At 49.8% G+C, this 24,615-nt stretch overlaps 11 protein-coding genes across 11 annotated transcripts; 8 read left to right on the top strand and 3 right to left on the bottom strand.

The window, feature by feature from the left end:
* Window positions 1-60: 60 nt before the first annotated feature.
* On the top strand, window positions 61-2,379 carry VTN77DRAFT_65 (uncharacterized protein; the record flags this gene model as incomplete). Its single annotated transcript, XM_069422784.1, has 9 exons — window positions 61-123; window positions 202-307; window positions 372-523; window positions 575-1,066; window positions 1,126-1,240; window positions 1,292-1,436; window positions 1,494-1,594; window positions 1,648-1,985; window positions 2,041-2,379. The coding sequence occupies 9 exons, from the start codon at window positions 61-63 to the stop codon at window positions 2,377-2,379; spliced, it is 1,851 nt and encodes a 616-aa protein (XP_069282429.1).
* A 759-nt stretch (window positions 2,380-3,138) lies between these two features.
* On the top strand, window positions 3,139-4,076 carry VTN77DRAFT_66 (uncharacterized protein; the record flags this gene model as incomplete). The annotated part of the gene is made up of 2 exons (XM_069422895.1): window positions 3,139-3,436; window positions 3,505-4,076. 2 exons carry the CDS (start codon window positions 3,139-3,141, stop codon window positions 4,074-4,076), a joined length of 870 nt encoding a protein of 289 aa, XP_069282430.1.
* Window positions 4,077-4,757: 681 nt separating this feature from the next.
* VTN77DRAFT_67 (uncharacterized protein) lies at window positions 4,758-6,617 on the top strand (the record flags this gene model as incomplete). The annotated part of the gene is made up of 2 exons (XM_069423006.1): window positions 4,758-6,499; window positions 6,566-6,617. 2 exons carry the CDS (start codon window positions 4,758-4,760, stop codon window positions 6,615-6,617), a joined length of 1,794 nt encoding a protein of 597 aa, XP_069282431.1.
* A 760-nt stretch (window positions 6,618-7,377) lies between these two features.
* On the top strand, window positions 7,378-9,076 carry VTN77DRAFT_68 (uncharacterized protein; the record flags this gene model as incomplete). The annotated part of the gene is made up of 3 exons (XM_069423117.1): window positions 7,378-7,525; window positions 7,696-8,183; window positions 8,261-9,076. 3 exons carry the CDS (start codon window positions 7,378-7,380, stop codon window positions 9,074-9,076), a joined length of 1,452 nt encoding a protein of 483 aa, XP_069282432.1.
* A 1,292-nt stretch (window positions 9,077-10,368) lies between these two features.
* Window positions 10,369-12,892, top strand: VTN77DRAFT_69 (uncharacterized protein; the record flags this gene model as incomplete). The annotated part of the gene is made up of 6 exons (XM_069423228.1): window positions 10,369-10,401; window positions 10,459-10,486; window positions 10,541-10,647; window positions 10,705-11,286; window positions 11,342-11,928; window positions 11,986-12,892. 6 exons carry the CDS (start codon window positions 10,369-10,371, stop codon window positions 12,890-12,892), a joined length of 2,244 nt encoding a protein of 747 aa, XP_069282433.1.
* Window positions 12,893-13,964: 1,072 nt separating this feature from the next.
* VTN77DRAFT_70 (uncharacterized protein) lies at window positions 13,965-14,839 on the bottom strand (the record flags this gene model as incomplete). The annotated part of the gene is made up of 4 exons (XM_069423340.1): window positions 13,965-14,080; window positions 14,153-14,210; window positions 14,278-14,487; window positions 14,555-14,839. 4 exons carry the CDS (start codon window positions 14,837-14,839, stop codon window positions 13,965-13,967), a joined length of 669 nt encoding a protein of 222 aa, XP_069282434.1.
* Window positions 14,840-15,510: 671 nt separating this feature from the next.
* Window positions 15,511-17,196, top strand: VTN77DRAFT_71 (uncharacterized protein; the record flags this gene model as incomplete). The annotated part of the gene is made up of 10 exons (XM_069423451.1): window positions 15,511-15,531; window positions 15,614-15,634; window positions 15,712-15,754; window positions 15,829-15,909; window positions 15,964-16,000; window positions 16,055-16,125; window positions 16,180-16,517; window positions 16,576-16,932; window positions 16,995-17,115; window positions 17,177-17,196. The coding sequence occupies 10 exons, from the start codon at window positions 15,511-15,513 to the stop codon at window positions 17,194-17,196; spliced, it is 1,110 nt and encodes a 369-aa protein (XP_069282435.1).
* A 2,245-nt stretch (window positions 17,197-19,441) lies between these two features.
* Window positions 19,442-19,771, bottom strand: VTN77DRAFT_72 (uncharacterized protein; the record flags this gene model as incomplete). The annotated part of the gene is made up of 2 exons (XM_069423562.1): window positions 19,442-19,573; window positions 19,634-19,771. 2 exons carry the CDS (start codon window positions 19,769-19,771, stop codon window positions 19,442-19,444), a joined length of 270 nt encoding a protein of 89 aa, XP_069282436.1.
* A 1,440-nt stretch (window positions 19,772-21,211) lies between these two features.
* Window positions 21,212-21,580, top strand: VTN77DRAFT_73 (uncharacterized protein; the record flags this gene model as incomplete). Its single annotated transcript, XM_069423673.1, has 2 exons — window positions 21,212-21,296; window positions 21,438-21,580. The coding sequence occupies 2 exons, from the start codon at window positions 21,212-21,214 to the stop codon at window positions 21,578-21,580; spliced, it is 228 nt and encodes a 75-aa protein (XP_069282437.1).
* Window positions 21,581-22,025: 445 nt separating this feature from the next.
* VTN77DRAFT_74 (uncharacterized protein) lies at window positions 22,026-22,496 on the bottom strand (the record flags this gene model as incomplete). Its single annotated transcript, XM_069423784.1, has 1 exon — window positions 22,026-22,496. One exon carries the CDS (start codon window positions 22,494-22,496, stop codon window positions 22,026-22,028), a length of 471 nt encoding a protein of 156 aa, XP_069282438.1.
* A 48-nt stretch (window positions 22,497-22,544) lies between these two features.
* Window positions 22,545-24,312, top strand: VTN77DRAFT_75 (uncharacterized protein; the record flags this gene model as incomplete). Its single annotated transcript, XM_069423894.1, has 3 exons — window positions 22,545-22,986; window positions 23,062-23,083; window positions 23,160-24,312. The coding sequence occupies 3 exons, from the start codon at window positions 22,545-22,547 to the stop codon at window positions 24,310-24,312; spliced, it is 1,617 nt and encodes a 538-aa protein (XP_069282439.1).
* Window positions 24,313-24,615: the final 303 nt, after the last annotated feature.

Raw genomic sequence — 24,615 nt, forward strand, 5'->3', positions numbered from 1 at the left:
GCCACATCCTAGCCTCTTCGCTCCCTTTTCCAGCACTGTAACTCCCAGACAGAACTCGCGATGGACTCCCAACCCGAAAATGACGAGCTCTACCCCATCGCCGTCCTCATTGATGAGCTGAAGGTTTGCTACACCAGACATCTCCTGGCTGATGCCGCGCGTGAGACAGCAAGGGTGTAAACTAACGAGTGTTGCGCATAGCATGACGACGTCCTTCTTCGTCTGAATGCGATCCACCGTCTTTCTACGATTGCTTTAGCCTTAGGTCCGGAGAGGACGCGAGACGAGCTGATTCCATTCCTTGATGGTTAGTTCCTGGCAGTATAACGCATTGTTGGAGACAACCAATGACCTAACGGGGACTCTGTTAGATTCTGTTGAAGATGAGGACGAAGTTCTGACAGCACTCAGTGAGGAGCTGGGCAACTTCGTAGAGTATGTCGGGGGTCCGGAGTACGGGCACGTGCTTCTATCTCCGCTGGAGAATCTGGCAGCGATTGAGGAGCCTCTAGTCCGAGACAAGGTGGGACATACGCAGATGGACTATTTCTATTACATGCTGACAGTTCTGCAGGCTGTCGAATCTCTCAACAAGATTTGCGAGCAGCTATCCCCAAAGCAGGTCGAGGAGGAGTTCATACCCATGGTCTCCCGCCTGTCAAAAGCAGATTGGTTTACTTCGAAGATCTCTGCCACCGGGCTTTACTGTGTCGCATACCGTAAAGTTTCCCCCACTGTGCAACAGGCCCTCCGACAGCAGTTTGGGGGTCTCGTGCACGATGAGACGCCCATGGTACGAAGGCAGGCTGCTAACAACCTGGCCAAATTTGTCAAGGAATTGACTACTCCAGTGATCATAGATGAAATGATTCCCTTGTTTCAATACCTCACAAGTGATGATCAGGATAGCGTGCGTTTGCTCACAGTTGAAATTCTGATCTCCATTGCCGAGGAGATCCCCAAGGAACAGCAGTCAAGCCACGGAGTGCTTTTGACGTCGTTGCGGAACTTGTTCCAGGACAAGAGTTGGAGAGTGAGGTATATGGTGGCGGATAAGTTTGAAAAGGTATTCGGTTGAGTTCGAAAGTTGGCCCAAGACATCTGCTAATTGCTTTCCTCGTATAGATGGCCAAAGCCGTCGATGACGAGGTTGTAAATCGTGATCTCGTGCCAGCATTTGTAAAGCTTCTGAAAGATAATGAAGCCGAAGTACGCACCGCAATTGCTGGCCAGATCCCTGGTATGTATTCTGACAGATCCTGCATGTACTTCGCCGGCTGATTCCTTCTAGGTTTCTGCTCCTTGATCGACCGCGAGACGCTACTTAACGAGATCATGACCAGCATTGAAGACCTGGTCTCAGACCAATCCCAACATGTCCGTTCAGCTCTGGCTACCCAGGTCAGCGGACTGGCCCCGATTCTCGGAAAGGATGAGTAAGTTTTGACCCTGAGGCGCCTGATGGTTCCGCACGAGGCTTACGACGGATTCAGAACGATCGCACACCTTCTGCCGATGTTTCTACAAATGTTGAAGGATGAAAACCCGGAGGTTCGTCTGCATATAATCTCGAAGCTCGACATAGTGAACAAGGGTATGAGCATATCTGTGAACTGGGACAAAGCATACGACTGACCATTGACCCAGTTATTGGCATCGACCTTCTCTCCCAATCACTTCTTCCCGCCATTGTTCAGTTGGCTGAAGACAAGCAATGGCGTGTGCGCCTGGCCATCATCGAATATATCCCCCTTCTTGCTAGCCAGCTTGGCGTCAAGTTTTTCGATGAACAACTCAACAACCTCTGCATGGGTTGGCTCGGGGACACGGTCTTCTCCATCCGGGAGGCGGCTACACAGAATCTGAAGAAGCTTACAGAGGTTTTTGGTATGGAGTGGGCAAGCCAATCCATCATTCCCAAGGTCATGGCTATGGGACAACATCCCAATTATCTTTACAGAATGACGACGTGCTTTGCAATCTCGGTAAGGGCCCTTACTAGCAGGATATGTGAGACATTCTTCGTTCTAACTCGTTCAGACTCTTGCGCCTGTTGTTGATCTCAAAATCATCGAAACGTCTATACTTCCCATCCTAGACAAGTTGGTGACGGATGATATCCCTAATATCCGTTTTAATGTCGCAAAATCGTACTCAGTACTGATTGATACATTACGACGTCTTCCCGCCGAGGGCAGTCTCCAAGATCTGGAGAAGTCGGGCCAAACGGGGACTCCGTCACCGCGCGGGCAGGAACTGATTCAGCAACGGATCCTCCCCAATCTGGAGAAGTTACAGGGAGATGAGGATGTCGATGTTCGATATTTTGCCACAACTGCCGCAGGCGGCCACGAAGAAGTTATGCAGACCTCGCCGTAGGTTACGATCGTCAGAGACCACCCTTGGCAGTTTTGCACTTCGGTTGTGGTGTAGAAGGATCTATTTATTTCTAGCGAAGCGAAGAAAGACTTCTGACCCATGGTTATACGCGGAAACTTGGGGACGGGTTGTCCTGTCAGGTTAGAGACATAATTAGCATTTTTGACACATGAAAATGCACAGTGGCGGTTCGCAATTCAAAGAAAAGGTATAGTTTCGTGGCCCACGCACGCATCAGACTCGTAATATAGGATCCCAACATCTACTGCGATCCTGCAGAAAGATTTGCAAAGGGTCTGGGAACATATCTACCTAGAAAAGAGATTGAAGCAAGAAATCAAATAAGAAAGCATCATTGGGTGAATCAGGGACAAGTACTGTAAGGATTGGAAAGTTACTCATCTGGTGGATATATCAGATACAGCACGTGAACGGCAGGGTGCAGGCTCATTTGTCAGCATCGTGTCCTTTCCTCGCAGCGTTGTCTTTTTGACCTAGTTAGCAGCACAAATGGGTTTTTACAATTCTCCATTCTCAAAATATTGTCATATAGGTCCTTTTCCTATCCGATGACATAATCAGTTTTCTTTTCTCTGAATTCGCGTGGAATGTCTTCAATGCGCTTGTATGTTGTGACTTGAATATCCCATAAGGAAGCTGGCCCATCTTCAGGCTTCTTTAACTCTGGACTAAATAAATCTTTTCATTATAATATCCAATTGATCCTGCAATTGCGCCCCATATTTGGAGGCTGCAAAAATGTCTCTCTCATGGCCCTATCATTTTGTGTCCCTGTCGAAAGAGGAGATCCAGCGTCGACGGAATGCTTTGGACCTCCGCGGTTATTATGCACAGCTTTCTGCCCTTGCAGTCATTGCTGCAATCTCTCTCTATCGGCTCTACCATAAGGGGCATCTCACAAGGCGAACACCAACCAAGAGATCGTGGTGGGACTTACCACCTTTTCAGGGATGGGCAGAAACTCGGAAGCAATACTCCATTGTCCTTCTCTGGCTGGTGTTTTTGCTAGGTCTCTCCCTGTGGAATACCGGCGATGGTATGTTTAGACACCCGAAGGCCAGATCGACATAAGGCTTATTAGAGATGCTAATAATACTTTGACAGATTATCTTCACCTCACAAAGGCTTTAGCGCATGTCTCGCTGTCCCAGCTACCTTTTCAAATGCTCCTCGCTCCCAACCCGTTCATCTTCCCTTCAAATCCAGCGCTACCCTCCCTCTTATCGTCTTTGACGTCGATTCCTCAGACGGCGCTGGCACCTTATCATCGTCTCTTTGGTCGACTCATCATCGTCCCTCTGCTATGTGGCCATGGCATTTTGTATCTCCTCTTCTATGTGCAGTCTGCTCACCCAGTTTTCGGAACGTTACTCGCAAAACGTCTTCGAGATCGAGATGTCCAGTGTGGGCTGGTGGGACTTGCAACAGCACTTCTGGTAGTGATCTTTGGTCGTTCAACTTTGTGGCGACTGAGGAGCTTGCAATGGCCCAGTCTAAGTAGCGTGGATGCGAGACGACAAGTTTTCTACATCGGTCACCTGGCGCTTGTTACAGCACTTCTGGCTTTGGCATATGCACATGTCGTCTATGCGCGACCTTTTGTCATTGAGGCTGTCGGGGTGTCCATGGCCAATTCGGTGTATTGTTGGTTGCTTGTTGAAACGAGAAGGACCTGAAGATCCCCTTCAATTTCCAAATTATCTATATCTATATCTTTTTTTAAGCGCCCTATTTAAATCTGAAGAAAGTGGAAGGAGACGAAAAGGTGACCGGAGAACGTTCTTCCGTATGATTTATCGAACGTAGGAGTAGGATATTTTTAGTTGTGCTGTGGAATCTAAAAGGTCGTGTTTTATGTTTGTGGTGTAACTTACACCGCATGATCATGGGTCTGGAGTCTGGACGCCGTCCCGTCGGAAGGCATGTAGCCAAGTTGGGCTTAGTTGCCGTGATTGCGCAGGGACCGTGACCGTCACCAGAGGAATTTCGACGATGTGATAATAATAATAACGCCCCTGGCGATTAAAGAGTTCAGAGCTTATGGTCGCTGCAGAGACAGCGAGAGAGCTTCTGCCACATTTGGCATCGGCCTGGAGAACCGTGACACTAAGTCGACTATCAACGACTTGCTGGACAAGCTCTTCCGGGGGAGACGCACGTGGACAGCGGGCCAACATCGAACTTCGAGACAGCCGTGAAGGAGGTCAACCGCAGAGCACTTTTCTTCTCGACTCTCTTTATCCTGCTATGTGCATTTTGTCACTCGTTTGTCTCAGAAAATAATCGATGCCTCTAAGCCGGGTGCGTCAACACGCATTGCTCATTTCCTACTCGATTATATATACGCTTATTCTCAGATGAATCGAAGAGGCAGGATGCGGCTTCTACGGCTCACGATCCTGCTGGCAATTGTCCTTCTAGCTGCTCTCACCATCTTGTTTCTCAAGGAAACTGCCAGCGTCGAGACACCGTTCATTGAGCCATTTGAGCACAGTCTGCCAGCAGACTTTAAGAGCTTGTTAAGTCCGCCGAATGAACAATCCCATCCGATCGCAAGACTCATCAGCGATGCGAACGAGGAGTTCGAAAAGATACGGGCCCGGCAGTCGAAGAATCTGGCCGAGGCTGTGAAGGAGTATCGCCGTCGCTATCGAATGCCACCCCCTCCAAACTTTGACAAATGGTTTGAGTTCGCGCAGTCGAGAGGTGTTCAGCTCATCGACGAATACGATACAATTTATAATTCTTTGTTGCCTTTCTGGGCCCTGCCGCCCAAGGTTATCCGTGAACGAGCTCGAGAGACGTTGGGGTTTGACAATGCTATGATTGGGCTTTTGATCAGGAACGGCCAGGTCGCCAGGGTGGAAGGCGGCGGAGATGGGTATAAATGGCAGCGAGAAGCAACTGTTGGCATGATGAAGGATTTCGTCCAGTACTTGCCCGACATGGACCTTGTCTTCAACACTCATGACGAGCCTCGCGTGATAGTGCCCAATGAAGACCTGCAGAGAATGGTGGCTTATGCAAAGGATGTTGCTATTCCGGCTGTCTCAAATAATCCATCGCCACGCAATTCATGGTCGGCGAGACCACCGGATGTGAACAAAGGCGATCGGATTGAGGAGGTACGCACTACTCGCTTCAACAGATTTGCCCATCAGCCTACTTGGACACACTCTCGTATCTCATGCCCCGTGGATAGCCCTGCCCGATCCCTCGATGAGGCCCCCGCAGACAATGTCACTGCGTATTCGTATGGCGAGCTTGGTTTCATATACAACACTACGGCCTTTTCTGACATTTGCTTGACCCCTTCTCTGAGGAACACCTTTGGGTTCTTTGACCGACCGAATGCATTCGATATCGTTCATGATCTGTTCCCTGTATTCTCACAGAGCAAGATATCCAGTTTCCAGGACATTCTTTATCCAAGCCCTTGGTACTGGGTTGGGAAAGTGCCATATGAGGCGAAAAAAGACTATAGCTGGGATCAGAAAGCGGACAAAATGTACTGGAGAGGGTCGACAACTGGAGGCTTTTCGCGCGCGGGCGGTTGGCGCCGGCAGCATCGACAACTATTAGTGAAAAAAATCAACGCTCCAGACCAGGCGCGGATTTTGACTAAAGATGAGCAAGGGAAATGGACCACCAAGGAGGTTTCCCGCAAAGACTTCAGCGAGTTCTTTGATGTCAAATTCACATTCATTGGTCAGTGTGACCCGGACGACTGCGAGGCGCAGAAGGCATTCTTCCATGTTGTCAAGCCAGCGGGCCAGCAGGATGCCTGGGCTTATAAGTATCTCCTGGACATTGATGGAAATGCCTTCAGCGGTCGCTACTATGCCTTCTTGCTTAGCAACAGTTTGGTCTACAAAATCGCCGTTTTCCGTGAATGGCACGATGAATGGCTCAGGCCATGGGTCCACTACGTCCCCTTGAGCTTGAAGGGTGACGAGTATGTGGAAGCTGTACGATACTTTATCTCCGAAGATGAAGGGAAGATCCAGGGTCCGCGTTTGGCCAAACAAGGCAAGGAATGGGCACAGAAAGTCCTCCGGAATGAGGATCTGGAGGCCTGGTTTTTTAGACTGCTGTTAGAGTGAGTTTTTCCTCTTTTCCTCATTGACATTGCAAGTTCACCCACAGCTAACTTCTGACCTACTAGATATGGGCGATTGGTTGATGACAATCGAGACAAGTTGGGTTTTACTCTGTGACCATGTCTGGCGTCATACCTGTATCCTCCACGAAGGTTGACTGAATCATTGGGCTTGAGATCGTCCATTTCCCCTTCTTTACGGTTGGGAATATTTTTATTGCTAATATCCTTAGTTTTGATGGGTGCAAATTTCGGAACTGTGCATATGTGCTGGGTGCATACATCATCTTAACATTATTGGCGTTGGTGCATATGGGGGCTCCTATTGTATGTACTGTATAAAGGTTCCATCTTTTTCACAGCATTTTATGTTAGAGAGAAGAGAGGATATGGTTTTGTTTGGCAAAATGCTCTACCTCATTGACTTCAAATTGGCTGTTTCTTATATACTCCTACCTTGTTGGTCAGCTACCAGGAAAGTAGATCGTGGCCCGATAACTTGAGATATATTGTAAATTATCCTAGCCGCAGTAATGCTTACCTTACCATGGAAAGTCCATGTTGCAGCCAGATCACAGGTGGTCTTGTCGCGGTCTCTCACTGAATTTAGAGGACATAGGCGTTGTGAGATAACCGACTCCGATGACGCAGCAGCGATAGGTACCAAGGTTAGAGGTATTGGGGGCGACGGATCTGTGGCACGCGAGCTAACTGACACAGCTGGACGCCTAGGTTAAACGTTACACCATGCAGCTGCTGACACGAAAGGCAAAAAAAAAAAGAAATACCTTCACAGTGGAAGCTAATAATATCTGTACAGCAGTGTGGGCAATCCATTTTCGAGCAAGACCGGAGCTGCGGCACCATTCGGAGCCTTCATGGGTAACCGACTGCTGGGAGCCCTGAGCTCCATTGTCGCTTTCACCTATGGCCTCTTCAACATCTTCCTCTATACTGCTACAGCTGTGAGAGCTGGCACATTCTTCAAGAGACCTACAGAAAAGGAGAATCTGGAACTGCGCTTAGGTCTGTTATCTTGTTTTTCTTGAATGCCGCATCTTGCGCTTTCTCCGGTTCTCCATCTAATAATATATATGTCATTCCTTACACCGACTACATATTTCTATGCACTGTACTACAGCAACACATACAACACCAGACAGCTGACTAATCGACCGCTTTGGGACCCATTTCAGCTAGGGATCGATTCTGGAATTTATCCAAGCAGTGGGCTGGTTGTTTCAGTCACCAGTTCCTGACGCTGCGCGACGGATTTAAATTCCACTACGTCACCAACGATGTCCTAAGCAACCGGACAGCGACCTCTCGTCCCGAACGACCACTCGTCATCCTCATCCATGGCTTCCCAGATAGCTGGGCGTTATGGCGCCACATAATCGGCTCGACGTGGCTTCGCGAATCGAGCTCGTTGGTTGCGGTCGACTTACCGGGATACGGTGGGAGCGACCGGCTGGAGAAGTACACTGCTACCGAGGTGCTGGAGAAATTGACCGAATTTGTCGTCGCGGTGAGGGAGCGGTATGAAATTGACAGCCAGAAGAGTGAGAAAGCGACAGGAAGAGTCATCATTGTCGGTCATGACTGGGGTTGCGTTCTGGCTATGCGCCTCGCGGCTGATGCGCCTCAACTGGCGGACAGGTTTATCCTTAGCAACGGACCTCTCGTACGTGCCATGACCGTCGCAGCTTTTCGTTCTTGTCTGTTTTCTATCAAGCTGACGGTCTCAATTTCGCCATCCAGCCCGGACTAGTTTCATCGAACATCAGGAGGCTTGTGTCCTCCGCTGTGAAGATGTTCAAGATCTTTTTGCATTCTCCGTTGCAATCTCGCTTAATGCTTACGAAAGCTTTCCAGACTCTCAAGCCAGCGCTCCGGCAGCTGGCCCTGTCGGGCTATATCTTCGTTATGCAATTGCCACTGCCCCTGGTCCGCTATCTTGGCTCAGGTGGAAATTACTCGTTCCTGAAAGCCACCCATAAGATTGCACACGGTGAATTGGGAGATTACACCGTGCTGGATGCCGCTGAATCGATGGCGAGCAGTCTGGGGCCGTCTGCAGAGGAATGTGAAACAGAGAACAGTGATCATGATCGGTACCCCGAGAGTGTCATAAAACAGCGAGGTTCAGGGAACTTCGTGAACATGGCCAGCTATTATAGACATGGAACAGCTGTCGCGAGTTGGTCCAAATCGGTCGAGTCGATTGCGACTCTACACGGCCTCAGTCGCGGTAGTGACGTTCGACGAATGAGCAGTCGCGCAGCTGTATTTGATGACGGACCCAAGGGATCACTCAAGGCGAATGCGACCATCCTATGGGCCTTGCAAGATGTCGCGCTGGAGCGGCAGTTATGCTTGGACGGCATCGGCGATTATCTCGTTCACAACAGCCAGGTGATTACACTCCCACGCTCTGGACATTTCACGCCCATCGAGCAGGAGAGCCGGGTAGCCTTGGAGAAGGCGATCGAGTGGGCTGTCGGAGGGGAAAAGGAAGACATCGGTTCGATTATAAGGACAAGCTATTCCGGAGCGGCAGTGACCCTTCGAACTTAGCACATCAGGAAGATATCAAGCCAAGCGAACGGGGGAAATAGGAATGCATCCCGGGTAAAGTGAGATGGGAGAACAGGGCACAATGCCCGTGTATTATTATGACTACTATTGAGTCGTTATTTATTGGTCTTAGCGAATTGCAAGATAGGATTTTGAAGATAAAGACAAAGGATCCTTCCAAACTAGGAAAAGCAGACACCCACCAATCCAGTGCGTTGTTCAATGAATGGGAAATACTGCGGGGGCTTCAAGTTTGTGAAATGCTGATCCCGGTGCTGCAGAGGTACTTTGCTGTGATTGGGGTTTCAGGACCATGTGTGGAGAAAAATGACATCAAGCAGGAGGAGCTAGCTACTGCGAAAGCAATTGCTATCAGCACATGCACTGCGTCCGGAGTTTTCGGACCTGTGACAAAGAATCTCTAAGCAAACAATCCATAGGAAGGTGCATGGACTCAAAGTATTAAGGGTCGTACTGTATGTCCCATTGACATTGCCTTGCCCGTATTGTGCTATTCCTGATCTAGGGTATACCTGGTTGATTACTGATTTCTGGAAAGGCAAATACTGGCAAGGCTGTGATCGCCAATGGAACAAGGAGGCCAAAATCCAGCCTGGTTGGCAATTGTCACGACCATCATGTGATGAATTTGTCGATCTAAGTGGAGGAAGGTGTATGCCTCTGAATATGCAGGCAATTCTGGGCGGTAGTTAATTGAAGAGAGATTCAAAAAGATCGAGACATGGTCCTTTTTTGTTCCATGTTCTTTGTGACCCTCGTTGGTCGCCCAGCGTAAATTAAATTGAAGCAAGGTTGGCTGTGGAGCAAGCACTAGAATTGGAATATCCGGCTCCGGGGTAAGCTTCCAGACTCCAACATCTTGACAGGTGGGGCAACCTGCCTCAACACTGTCCTTCCCAAGTCCTCAATTGCTGTTTTCTTGTATATAACCTGTTGCTCATGCTGTTCCCTTGCTTTTGTCTTTGAATGCGTTTTTTTCCAGTCTGCTGTGCGGTGCTTTTTGCAGCATGCCATTGTCTTGCATCGTGTGACCCCGCGGCCGTGGGTAAGTCTTTGTTGCCGAGTACAATACAGATGTACCTGTCATTCCACACATGCGGAGCAACATGGTGCTGATGGCATGGGAAGTCATAACAGAAGCAGTGACCAGTGTGCTTGTCGAATTGGCCCTTATTGTCGTTCCTCCTCTCTCAGATCGTCTTCTCGTTTTGCGTATAGCGAAGTTGGCGTCGCTCCCACCGTGTTTGGATTAAAGAGTCCCCGGCGCAGCCATGGCTGCGCGGAGTGAGGCAGTCTACTGCACAGTGAGCTTTGAGTGGCCGTCGCCCTGAGCTGCAGCATAATTTCTGATAGTAATACAGCTCCTTATGACCGACAATTATCTCCCGGGTATGGATTGCTTCTATGGACATGTATCGCTCGAGTATATTGACGTCTCCCTAGGTGCCGTTGTCCTGGCTCATTCTTTACGCGACAATGGAACGAAAGGGAGATTGGTCGCTCTCTTTACGCCAGAAACTCTCAAAGAGTCGACAATCAATGAGCTGAAGGTATGATTCATCGATCCTTGCGAGTTGGTGAGTCAGCCGCCGCTGACTACAGCGAAGACACTTTACGACGAAATCATACCTGTCCCTCGCATCACGAACGGTACCCCAGCGAACCTCTACTTAATGGACCGACCGGATCTGATTTCGACGTTCACGAAGATCGAGCTCTGGCGCCAGACACAATTCGATCGCATTGTATACATCGATTCGGATGTCGTGGCAATCAGGGCCCCGGATGAGCTATTGTCCTTGGACGTGGATTTTGCTGCAGCACCAGACGTTGGGTGGCCCGATATCTTCAATAGTGGTGTCATGGTGCTTCGTCCCAACATTCAGGACTATTACTCTCTGCGCGCTCTGGCAGAGAAGGGTATCAGCTTTGATGGGGGTGACCAAGGACTGCTTAACACCCACTTCCAGAAGTGGCGCAGACTGAGCTTCACGTATAATTGCACCCCAAGTACAAACTACCAGTATCTCCCGGCATACAAGCATTTCGAAAGTACGATCAGCCTGCTTCATTTCATTGGTTCCCAGAAACCATGGAACCTATCGAGAAATGCATTCCCCAGGGGGACACCGTATGATCAGCTCCTTGGAAGATGGTGGGCTGTGTACGATCGACACTACCGGCCTCAGGTAAGGATTTCCTCGGTAATGACAGTGTTGGTGTCTCTAAACTTCTTTTTATTAGCCCCCTCCATTCCAAACCAGCAAGCTCGACGAATCGGCAGGAGTCCCTCCGTACAACAATCCTTCAGATATAGGAGCTCCAATTCGGGCGGCGCTAGATGCGTCTGCTCCTCAGCCTTCCCTTGCGCAAAAAGTACCGTCAATATCGTCAGCAGGATCTGCTCGCAAGCACTCCGAGGAAAGCGGACGGGTTGCCGTGGATCTGCGAGTCTTGCGCGTGTCTGAAACTCTCGTAGAATCTGGGCCTGCCCAGCGTCCGCCGACAGAGCTGGTGCATCCCAAGCCAGTGCACCCACACCCTGTGTTTCATGAACCACAAATATCTCGCGCCCCTGAACAGTCGCATGCAGAAGTCCCGAGCGTGGTACCACTATATGTGCGCGGAGAAGAACATGTTTCCGTATCTGTCCATTCTCCAAACAGGCAGCCTGGAGCTCCTCCAACGGAGATGTCGCTATCACATGGCCATAAGCAAGAGGAGCCATATACCTATCAACCGCAGTCCAAGAAAGACGCCGTTCAACCTCCTCAAAAGCCTCCTGAGCAGCGTCCATTCTCACCGCCAAAATCGGAATGGAATGCACCTCGGTATGGATATACCCCTGTAACGTTCTGGTGGTATCCGGCTGGGCTGACCTATCGCAGAGAGCCACCGCCTCGTCACTCAAAGCCGGAAGCAATAGGCTTGCAGACACAGATTTACAAGATGTCTGAAGATATGAAGCTCTTCCGGCCGCCGGCATCATATCCTGAGGTTCCTAAGAACATGTATTACGAGGTTCCAAGCGTAAAACGGGAGCCACAAAAATTGGCGCAGATATTCCCCTGGGAAGCCCGTGCTCCCAAACCTACGCGGGTGTTTCCCGAGGACGTAGCAGAGACGAGTGTACCTGGGACAGATGATACATCTCAGCCATTATCAACAGAACAGTCCCCAGAGTCAGGACAGTCTTATGAGCCACGGGACATATGGCAATCCTACTCCTCGCGGTCAAACGCATGGGACGAAGTTCCAGAGATAGGACGGTACATCGAGGCAATCCAACGGCCTAGGAGAGGTAAAAATGGTCGAGCAATCTCTGACCCAGGAGGAGGCGGAGGAGGCGAGTCCGGCCGCAAGAAGACGACGACGACGACAGGTCTCAAAATCACCGACTTCCCAACGGAAGCAGACCGACCCAGTCTCCCAGTCACTCCTGCCCCCGTACAAAGAAGAAGGCATTCCGCCACCACCACCTCCTCCACTTCCTTCTGGGGAACCCAGGATTCGGATTCGGAGACAACATTATTACCTGCCGCCGAAGGCGTCCCAAATCAGGAGGACTGGGTGGGTATCACGGTCGATGTGTTCCTGCATCTCCTGCGAGTCGTCTACTCATACTGGCACTTCACAGAATCCGCTGGACCGGCTGGAAGAGCTTCGACGGCGACAGCAACAGCAACAGGCCAGGCTTTTTTTCGGAAAAGGTCGACGGCTCCCGCGAGAGGGAGAGCGGGAGCGAGGGCGAGGGCGAGGGCGAGAGTTCTCCAGCGACGAGAAGAGTTAGGTTGAAAGTCTCTCTCTAGAGAGAAAGAGCGCTTTCGACTTGTTCTCGTTCTCGTTCTCGTTCTTGTTCTTTTCCTGATGATAGTGATGACAATGATGATGATAGTCCCTGAATCCTTTCCTTTTTTCCCTTGTCTGTTACGTGTCTCTACCTATGTATGTATGTATGTATGTAATCACTTCTTCTTCTTCTTCTTCCAACATCGAGTATCTCCCGTCTTTATTCCTTCATCATTTCATGTCTTCATCTCAATTAATGGTAACATTACGTATTAAGATATTATTTTTTTTCTTTTCTTCTTTTTTGTTCTTTTTCAGCTTTTGCCTTTCCAGTAAGTTAAGTATGTATGTACTGTACCTAGGTAGGTAGTCTCGGAACTGAAACTGAACCGTGGAAAGCAAGTCAACTTTACCTAACCTAGCCCTTCCCTTAGCCACGATTCAAGATTGAAGATGGAAACATGGAACGTGGAACATATTTCGTTTTTTTTTTTTCATTTACGGTACGTTACATAACATATCGATTTGAGTTCCCTTTTCTTTCTGTCTGTCTTGCAGACTCGGGTTGATTTCATTTGGGTTGATCCACTGGTGTACTGTACTACATGTACTCTGTACTCTGTACTCTGTACACTGTACATACATATAAACGAAAAATATTATATAACTACTGCAAAACTGAGAGTTTCCAGTTGCCCCTATTGACTGTTGTGTGTCTGTCGACATGTTGCAAATATCTGACGACAGCGAGGGTTTCGTTTCACGAAACTATTTCCCAGGTACCTGTTTTCTGCGCCCCCTTTTTGCATACTGTACAACATCGTCAATAATAACCTGTCCCACGTTTGAAAGAAGAAGAAGAAGGATATCCATTCATTACCCGCTAACGCCCATGCCTGTTTCATCTAGTGAGTACAATGTTTTTTCTTGTTTACAAGGACAGCCACCCTGAAAAGAGAGTATAAGAGCAAACCGCAGGTATTGATAACGTATGCAATCAGCAGGGGAAAAGGAATTATAATAGAAGACCCGAAAACCGGAAAGTTCAACAAGTTAGAACAGTAGGACAGGCCCTAGTTTAGAGCCTTTTTCCCTTGCGAGAATAGAATTCGCACTGTTTGATGTGCCGCGACCGGCCGGTCTTTTCATCAAAGATACAGAATCCATAATTAGCGGCGTTAGGAGGAGTATATACTATAAGATAAATCTGTCAGTGCATGTAGGAAATTTAAAATAGGAACAAGGGGGGAGAAAATATCAACATACGGTGGAGCGAAACAGCGTAGTTGTTGGGATCCGGGTTGGAAATCCGGTGGAGCCCGAGCTGAATAGGACACGATGCGTCAGTAACTCTGATACTCTCTCATGCACGAGGAACTGGTATTACTCACCTGGTCGGACATGTAGGTAACCTGGTTTTCTTGATACACCGTCTCTCTGGTGACTTGCAGGGGCGACCCTTGACCCTCCGCGACCTTCTCCTTCTCCGGCCATGCGTAGAGGGTTTCTTTGAGAGACCCCTTGAGAATCTTCATGACACAGTGGGCATTGGCGTGGTCGTGAATTGCACTGCCTTTACCGGGAGTCCAGACAAGAATGAGCTAATTGGAATCATTTCAAGTCAGTAGATTAGATCAGTGTGAGGGAGTTTTCTGCATGTAAACTCACCAGGTTACTCTTCCCATTCCCCTCATCAACCAAGTTCCTCGTATACGTCTTGCTCGGATCACCGAATGCGTAACGACCCCACTCGGTCTCATCGGAGGTATACTTCTCCATCAGGCGCTGGATGTCGAAGGGGTCGACATCGTCAGAGTCGAGTCCCGCGCTAGGACCAAGAGCTTCACTGAGCTCCTCCACAAGCTTATCGAAAGCATCCCTGAAACCCTCCTGCTTCTGGTTGTGGCAATCGTGGCAACCATTGGATTCCGAATCGGTTTTCAGATACGGCATCTTGATTGATGTGAAGCAATTATCGGCCGGTGGTCGTCGTCTTGAACAACGGCGGGAAGTAGTTATGGGAGGTCACGAGTCGTATAGATAAGATAACTAAAGATAAAGATCTGGGGTTGCGTGGCGTCGCTCCACGGAGTCGACAGCTTTAATATATAGAGTAAAGAGTAGGGTACCTGGAGGTGAAAGAAGTCCGTCCACTTTTTTAGAAACAACCAGGAGTCGTACAATTGTTACCAGGGTTCGTCTGAAGTATCATGATGAACTTAAATAATGAGGTAGGACACAGTTGCTCCAGGTCATGCGTGCCCGGCGCTTTCCGAAATGCATGACTTTCGCCAGCAACTGCGTCAGACCGCCTTTGGTCGCCCTGACCGGCTTTAAGCGGTATTTCGCCTTCGTTGGTGCCTGAGGCTGCAACACCCGCAGAACAGGAAAGAACCCCCGCCATCCGCATATAATTTATCGATTGTGCCACCGCCTTACATATAGATCCAAGCGGCAAAACAGCTGATTCCACAGAAAAATATTCACGAGAAAGGGCCACCACGCATTCGCACATACTCGACATTCTTGATCGCTCGACAGGTCAGCAAGCATTCGTTTTCGGAGATTGCATTGTCAGCTTCCTACTTTTCAAGTCTCAAGGCTTGTGAAGCCCCGCAAGAGCAATGTCGAGCACTGTGGAAAAGGTTGGACGACACCACAGCTTCCCCATCGAGATGTCACCCTGTGCTGGACAAGTACGACTGACGAGGTGATGGGAATGTACAGATCAAAGAGATCGAGGCCGAGGTTCGTGAAATTCCTCTGAGTTTCTGTTCGCAGGCCAGTTGGTCGGCCGCAGAATGGAATACTGATAGTTCCTGCAGATGGCCCGAACTCAGAAGAATAAGGCTACGTCATTCCACTTGGGTATGCGCACAAGAGAACAGCAACAAGCCCGACATCAATATATGGGACAAATAACTGATATACGGGCGTTACAGGACAGTTAAAAGCTAAACTCGCAAAATTAAGGAGAGAGCTTTTGAACCCACCCGGCGGTAGTGGAGGCGGCGGCGGTGGTGGTACGTGTCTTATCAAACACATGGAGATGTCACCCTGCTGACACTGAGGTCTAGTTGGATTCGATGTTGCCCGTACTGGAGTTGCGAGTGTGTATGTCTCTCCACATTCTTACTTCAAAGAATAAGTAGCTGACGCTACCGTCAGAGGCTTCATCGGCTTTCCTTCGGTTGGCAAGAGTACTTTGATGAGCAGATTGACCGGCCAGCATTCAGAAGGTCTGTACTCAGTGCTGATGCGTTGCACGTGGTCATGACTGACGTCTGTCATAGCTGCCGCTTACGAGTTCACCACGTTGACAACTGTGCCCGGCCAAATCATTTACAATGGAGCTAAGATTCAAATGCTCGATTTGCCCGGTATAATTCAGGGAGCCAAGGATGGCAAAGGTCGTGGAAGACAAGTCATCGCTGTCGCCAAGACCTGCCATCTCATTTTTATTGTTTTGGACGTCAACAAGCCGTTGACGGACAAGAAGATTATCGAGGCCGAATTGGAAGGGTTTGGCATCAGAATCAACAAGCAACCACCAAACATTGTCTTCAAGAAAAAGGACAAGGGAGGGATTTCGATCACGAGCACTGTTCCATTGACCCATATCGACCATGACGTGAGTAATGTCGCCCGCCTGGAACCGCAAGCTATCTCTTTAGCTGACATCTTCCCAGGAGATCAAAGCCGTCATGAGCGAGTATAAGATTTCCTCTGCCGATATTTCTATTCGCTGTGATGCCACTATCGACGATCTGATTGATGTGCTCGAGGCCAAGAATCGAGCGTATATACCTGTCATCTATGCTTTGAACAAGATCGATTCCATCTCCATTGAGGAACTGGATCTATTGTACCGGATTCCTCATGCCTGTCCAATCAGTTCGGAGCACGGCTGGAACATCGACGAGTTGCTGGAGCAGATGTGGGAGAAATTGAATCTCCGACGGATATACACCAAGCCAAAAGGCCAGCAGCCTGACTACACGGCCCCAGTTGTGCTCAGAGCCAATGCATGCACAGTCGAAGATTTTGTAAGCAATCTCTCGAATTTCTTACCTGTTTTGGGCTTCCGGCTATTAACACATCTATTTAGTGCAATGCCATTCACAAGTCAATTGTCGACCAGTTCAAGGTCGCCATCGTCTACGGTCGCTCAGTCAAGCACCAGCCCCAACGAGTTGGGCTGTCCCACGAGCTTGCTGACGAGGATGTCGGTAAGTGTTCCCTTCCCGCCAATCTTGCATGTACAGTATGGTATTGACCATCTTGTCACAGTCACAATCATTAAAAAATAAGTGCTGGGCAATAATGAACCGGGCATGTGCACTCCGCACTGCAAGGCATGAACGCCATGACGGCAAATTCTCGGTGGCAGGTGGTGGCTGCATACGGGTATTGCCTCTAAGAACGTTGCATCCTAGGGGTGCGATCCCTGTAAGCCGCCACAGAAAGTTTAAAAGTGGCCGGCAAGGATGGGGATAGCTTCGAAAAGACGGCAGCTGCAGCCCTAATTCCAATCCGCCCTTTCCTCCTTTGGAAAAGAGTTTTAGGCGAAACTGGCAGGTACATTTGTAAATCACGGTTATCGTTGTTACTAGGCACCTGCTCTCTCTTCCACAACACGGCCTGTCACAGGTGAAATGAGGATGTTGGAAAGCCAATCGGTATATGAGCTGTAACTACCAGAGAGTCACAGAATGGAATGGCTATTTAACACGATGTCTTGCGACTCTTTGCCAGTTTGGACCGCCGGGGTCTCGGCGAACTGGTTTTATCTGTGTGTTGTGTGTGAATAATATATTGAATTCGCTACATTTACAGGGTCCTGACAGCCCGGAATTGGATTTTTTTACCCTTTTCTTTTTCACCCCCTCCCCCTTTTCGCTTCGAGGACAAGGATACCCTCGTTCAGTGGGATTAGCAATAATGACAAATATTTTTAGTCAAGAACTTCGTATGGTGAAGATACTCGAACATCCTCAAGCGCCCGGAATGCCGATCAAAAGAGCGATAGTGTGAGCGCAAAAATGAGGAAACAAAACCAGGGAGAAAAGAGCAAACCTTTTTTTTCTACACTCACACTCTCAGTGTTATCCACGGCGTGTGTTAAGATTGTTGCTCTTCTTCTTCTTTTTTTTTTACCCCCGGTCAGATCTTTTTTCAGCTTTGCCCAATCGCCAAAGCGACGAGGATCAGGGGCACACACCCACCACTTGTTTAAGTACAGCATTGCGGCGTCGTTAAGGTCCGGTCTCGACCTCTGTCAATATCTTATCCCAGCCCGACCAAGCCAACCATGCTGTTGTGTTGCCGGCATTTCCGAGTTTGCGTATTCCATGAGGAACTCTATCATCATGGAGTACGGAGGAGCTTCTTAAATGTAGTAACGTACTCCGGACTGTCATAGCTAATTGATATCGTATCTGCTCTTCTAACCCCGAAACCCAGCTAACTAACTACATCGGACTGGCAGACTGCCAATGTCCGTCATCTGCCAAAGGGCTCCACTTGGGCGCTGTGTAGTGTGCACAGTGCACACTCCCGTCTTGTACGCCGTAGACTACCTAATTGTATGGAAGCAGTGTGTGCATTACCTTGGAGTTGGGCCGCAGCGACATCTGGTCATGCGGATCACGGTTCATCCCATGCCGATATCAGAAAAGTAACCGCCCCTCGCTCTTTCGCTTCGTAGATTGTACGCGCAACTACCCTTGGAGACCTGTTCGGTTCACATACCGATATCGCATCCTCACGTCACACCAGCGAGTTTACTCCCTGCTCGATTCGTGGTTACCCCTCAGCGGATAGCGTGCTTGCAACAGAGATGATGAGACTGGCTGAGGGATGGACGACACCGATCTGCTTTCCTTGCCGGATTGGATCTCATCCGCTCTTTCCTACTTTGTACGGAGTACGGAGTACGCCAGTACCCTTCCTGCCCGGTCGCGGTGACTGTTCGGGGAGGTACTGGACACCGGCGCTTAGAGGCAGGAAGGAAATGAACGACAACCGAGTGCTTAAGGCACTCTGTTACCTCTGACTGGTTGGATTTGTCGACCGTAGCCGAATTACGATCAACTGAACGTGGGTGAGCACGAGATGGTGCCATCTAACTACCTAGGTAGGGTGCCAATGCCATCTCCTACCTAAGCTAGCAGATCAGACGAGACTCCTGTGCTAACTTAAGACCATCTACCTACCTAGGTACCTCAAAGAGTAAGGACTAACATCGGTTAGTCCGGAGCATCGATCAGTCAATCAATCAATAAATAAATTATAGACCGTCAATCAGTCATCTCATCGTCTGCCCACTCCGTACCGTGCCTGCTAGCTCCCGCTCTGCATTTATTTCATGACATCGCGCCGCCGCGATGTGAAGTGCCCAACACGGTTTAGGGAAGCTATCTCATTGAGTTCCTCTGACTCGGAGACTCCATCATACTGAAGCCAACAGCCTTTTGACTCGACTCACTCGAGTCTTGGACAGAATCTGCACGACGGCCAATGCGGGCTCGGTCGGCACTCCCGACTCCACACCCTCTACAACCCCTCCGACTGTGGCGAACTGAAGACGGGCTGCTCAGTGCGTCGCCGCCCACTGATCTTCTGTCCTGTTGATCTCGCAGGCCAGGCGGTTATGGAGGCGGCTAGTCTCTCCGCCGTGTGGCCTAACTAGTGACTTGCCGTACAATTCGTCCTGGAGCTCAGCCTGGTTAAGTACCTCCTACCTACGGTCTCTTTCAGGCCTGCGGCTAGTGCGAAGTCAACCTCGGTGGCATCTGTCACATGCCCAGGTGCCATCGGGGCAGGAACATGACGGCCAAGTCTTGTCCTGTTCCTGACAGGCTCCAGGGCTTTTATCAACGCCATGTGCTACACCGTTTGGTCTATTATTGGTGATGGATCAACGTCGCACGGTGGGCTGTCTATGGAGTTGATCGTGCTGCCCGCCTCATTCTGAGCGAGCTGCGACTCGCGAGCGAAATGACGACACACAAATCGACTGGCTCAAAGACCTGACAAATCTTTCACGATGGGCAGTAATATGCCGTGGGGGCTTTGGAAATGGGACAATTACGGAGTATGGAGTACTTTGAGGTGTCGTCATCTTTCCACTAATTCCAATGTCGGCTCGAGTCACGGCTAAGCATTTCAGGACAACCCTTTTCGGGTCTGCCAAAAAAGAAAGGCTGGGGTTGATTCTCGCGAATTGAGCCACAGGGAGGGAGACAAAACACATGTGTATGATATATGGAGGACTCAAGGAGTCAGGAGTACCCCATGCTGCGTAATCACGATTGTTGCTGTCTTGGGCCCTGGCAGTCACCGACCTGGGCTGAAACTTGGAGAAAGATTTTCTCATTTTGCATGACGGTGGAGATCGGTTCGCAAATCATCGCCCGCGTGGCAATGTCCCTTTTGTGGCTACCTTTCGGGCCGCCCTTGACGGCTTCAACGATGGCTATGATCCAACTCTTAGGCTGGAGGCTATAAGCAAGTGGTCCGTTCCTCCCGTGGCGACTCCCGAGCTAGTTATCCACTCAACGGCCGCAACGAGATCCCCTCGATCGTCCTGAGGAACACACTTTTTTTAAGTGCCTTGGCCATATCTGCTTTCTCCAAGGACTTGCGGCACATGACTGGACGCTCCTTCGGATGCCCTAGTCTAGACCTGGTGGATCGCAAGTGGGTAATGGACATCGAAGGACCGGGCCCTACCTGCCTCGGAGCTAATTAGAGAGCAGATGGACTGACCTCCCCTCCTCTTCTCCTCACTCTTTCTCCTTTAAAACGGTTTGATAGGATGCCTGCCAAATCGACTTGTTCCGGCCATGTATCAGTACTTGTAATATTTCCTCCACTCCCCGTCATTCTCTCGTCTTTTTCCGATCTTGTCCAGTGTACCCCATACATCTTGCATTTCGTCGATCTCTTGCCTTGACTGACTGATCCTTTCATTGACTAATTTTCTCGGACAAATTTCCCTGGGTAATAATAATGTCTTAGAACGGAGGATCATAACGGGGTACAAGAACGACTGTCCATCATTGTTGGGCTCCGAACTTCCCACCATTTATTATGAAAGACGGAGAAGGAAGGCGTTTCTTCGGGGCTTGGCCCGCAATCAGGCAACGGTAATAAATAAATAGAGCGATCCGATCGCGGTCTTGACCTTTATTGCACATCTTCAGTCAGTTCAGCTATATCGCAACGAATCGCGACGGCCGAATAAGGTAAAAGGGGTTTAAAAAAAAGCATCCAGACAAAAAGGAGAGAGGGGAAAAAGGGAAAAAAGGTGACTCTCACCAGATGCAGGATTTCTCCGCCGTCCTCGTGCCTCGGGGTTTTGAGATCATTGTCCTCCAATCACCATACTCGTCATGGGTGTTTTTTAGTAAGGATTACAGGATCCCACTTGCGTCTTGTCTCCATGCCAGATCCAAGGTCCTGTCTGTTATTAGACTGTGGTTTAGTTAATAATACCTCTTGAATTCTCCACCACCGTGCCAAAGCTAATATCGCCTTCTAATATCAGCTTTGGTCGGGCGATCTGCCATCGGCCGTGCCCGAGGATCGCGATTTTGCTTGCAGTCGACCTCGTGCGAGTTATCATTCGCTCCCGTAGTGGGCGGCAATATCACCCGCCAGAGAATTTCTATTCGACCCGTTTTGAACTAAATAATAATAGTCAACTAATCCCCATCCATCATCTGGCAGACAGAGGGAAATGACGATTGACTGATGAACCACCCAGGCCGGCTGCTGTTCGGTATTGTATTTGCGAGGTACAGGGTTGTACGCCTCGTTTACGACCTGGTAATTTGGCCTGCTTAGTCTTTATCCCCCCCGGTCCAATATCTCGCAAACCAGCCAACCAGCCTGTGTTCCCCCCACCATTTTCTGCCTCCTCTGTCCAATCAAGACGCCCTGTCAGGCATTTTTGTCCCTACTCGCCTACAGTCTTTTTTCTTCTTTTACCCAGTTCCCGTTTCTTTACCGCTATCGCGATGTCGGGCTTCATGGACGTCGTACCTTCCTGCTCTAACCTGCCTGTAGAAGAGTTTCCTCTTCCGTTCATTGCCGCTATCTTCCCACCTGATCGCTGTAGTCTGTAGTTCGGTCCCTAGACTCCCCTACCGTTCGTCCCCCTGCTATATGTTAACAGCCTTGCCCGGTCCTCTACACGCCCTACCCGCCTGCCCTGCAGCCATCGAGTATACTCGCCCCTCAACCCTCCTGTCCTTCCCCAACCTGCATGAGCGACAACGCTGCGCCATAGCTTCTTTCTGGCTAGCTGCTGCATATATTGACAATTGCCTCTCGGGTTCGGCCCTAAGCGCGTCCGAACCCGAGTGTATCGATCTATCTCCTTGGTCCTGGATCCTCGATACTGCCGTTTCCAGTCGTTCTTGATTGACAATGCATCGTCATTTCTCGCGGTATCGAACCTGATAATTATCGCACTCCTGTCCTTCTTGATATCGTCTGAAGAGGGGGTCTGCGTGTGTGTTGGGTTCTTTCTGCTCCTGGGGTGCTCTCGTCGAGACGGCCTGAAGACGTTCTCTGTTTGGCAGCAGGAAGGAGCCATCGTCATCTTAACGATCCTGGGTATCCTGTATCTGGGGAAGCAGGGCCTTCTACCATGGATATAGATGCACCGCATGCACAGGAGAACGAATATGGCAGTTCCCCGTGGGTTGATATAGGAGGCTTCGAACCTCCTCCTGTACACCACAGTCCCCCAATGCCAGACTTCCACCATTTCAGTTATGGGCCTGCGCCAGTCATGCCAATGGAGCCCGCATACAGCTTGTCAATTCCTCCGCCGTACACGGCGCTGCATTTAACAATGCCATCCCATCCCTGGCCCAGTATGTTGACGACTCAGTCCAATTTCTCGGACAGCACCTTGTCACCTGCGCCAGCACCAACACTATCCATCCCACAGCCAGCACCGATACGCCGCATCCACACACCTGCTTCGACTGGTCCCACTCCCCGAAGGACTCTGACTGATGAGGACCGTCGACGAATGTGCCTGTATCATGAGGAGAACAAGAATGCGAAACAAACCGATATCGGAGGTAAAGTTCCCCTTCTCCGCCTCCTTTAATCTGGTGTCTCATGACAAACCAAGATGCTGACGATTAGCTTCGCAGCGCTGTTCGGCGTGGAACGAAGGTAGAGCTTTCCCAATCATCCCCTTGAAAAAAAATTTCCGGTTCGTTTTCATTCCATTCTGACGTTTCATGAAAAGCACTGTTTCCAAGGTTCTTCGCCAGAAGGAGAAATATCTGAATATGGACGATGGGAGTCGATCTCCTATCAAGAGAAGTAAAGGCAGGGTCCCAGATATCGAAAAGGCTCTGGCAAATTGGGCCAGGAATTATCAGCGTCAGGGCTACACCCTGACGGATGCTATGATCAGGGAGAAAGCACATTTCTTTGCGACCACTTGTGGCAGTCCTGATGGCAAGGAGAAGGTTCTCAGCGCGAGCTGGCTTGAGAAATTCAAACAGAAGCACAACCTGATGGGATCCAAGTCCAGAAAGAATTCTGTCGATGCCACCGCCAGCGAGACAGAAAGCCCCGTGCGGCTCAAAACCAGCTCGAGTACGCAAACATCGAACAACGTATCTCCCATCTCCCCGACCGGATTGACGACACCGTCCCCCTTGTCGCCATCACAGAACCAAGAGAGTGCGAAAAAAGAGCTGTCAGACGGGCCTGTGGATCTAACCAAAGACTATCAACACGCGCACTCTCAGAGCACCACCTCCCTTGAGACAGCTCCGTCTCTCTCGGCCAGTGTGACAAGTCCAACATCGCCATTGGTCTCTGACAGTCCCTACACCCCTTCAAGTCGCTCCCGTCTCCCCTCGTTCAGTTCCAACGCAAGCAGACCTCGCAGTCAAACCTTTCCGCTCGCTGCTGTCGACCCTAGTTCAACCACTGCCAATGGTGCTGCAGACCAACCCACGCCCAAGAATATCCTCGAACAATCGTTATCGACTTCAGTCTTCGACTCGCCGCTGGAAGAGGAGCCAGAGACTGAACCTGCCACTGGTGACGCCAGCGTCATCAAGCGGAATCGAAGCAACCCGGAGATCAAGACCACGTCGATGCAGCCTCCTCCCTTACCCAAGTCAAGCACCGTCTCTCCGGTCACCACCCCTGGATCACCGACTCAAGATGAGGCACGTCGTGCTCTGGAACTCGTATGGAATTACTTCCAGAATCAGCCCTCTGGACTCGCTCCGCAAGAGTGCATGACGATCGGGAAACTGATGGAAAAGCTCGATATAGCACGGAATCAAGCAAACGTCCTACCTGCACGACTGGAAAGAATTGAGGAGCATGCAGACAGTCCTCGGGTGAGCAAAAAACGAAGCATCCACTCGCTGACCTGAGAAATAACCCACGTCTTCAAATTCAAAATCCGCTACGTTGGCTTTTCTTTTTCATTTCATTTTTATTTTCCTTTTTTTTTTCCCTTGGACATTTATTTGTACCGGTTGGATAGGGATGACTTGGGGGGCGATTCAAGGAAAGTGAAAGATGGACACGAGAGGGCGACCTCGACTATCGGAGTTTTTGGTTTGGAATTTATTTTACCTTCAGTTCATACACATGGATGGCTGTGAGCCAATCGACAGTTAGACGGATCACATTGGGCAACCAACTAAAATAACGGCAGCAAAGCCTACGCTTAT

The sequence above is a fragment of the Rasamsonia byssochlamydoides genome, assembly GCF_041956645.1.
Source record: "Rasamsonia byssochlamydoides strain NRRL 3658 unplaced genomic scaffold VTN77scaffold_1, whole genome shotgun sequence".
Classification (NCBI taxonomy): Eukaryota; Fungi; Ascomycota; class Eurotiomycetes; order Eurotiales; family Trichocomaceae; genus Rasamsonia; species Rasamsonia byssochlamydoides.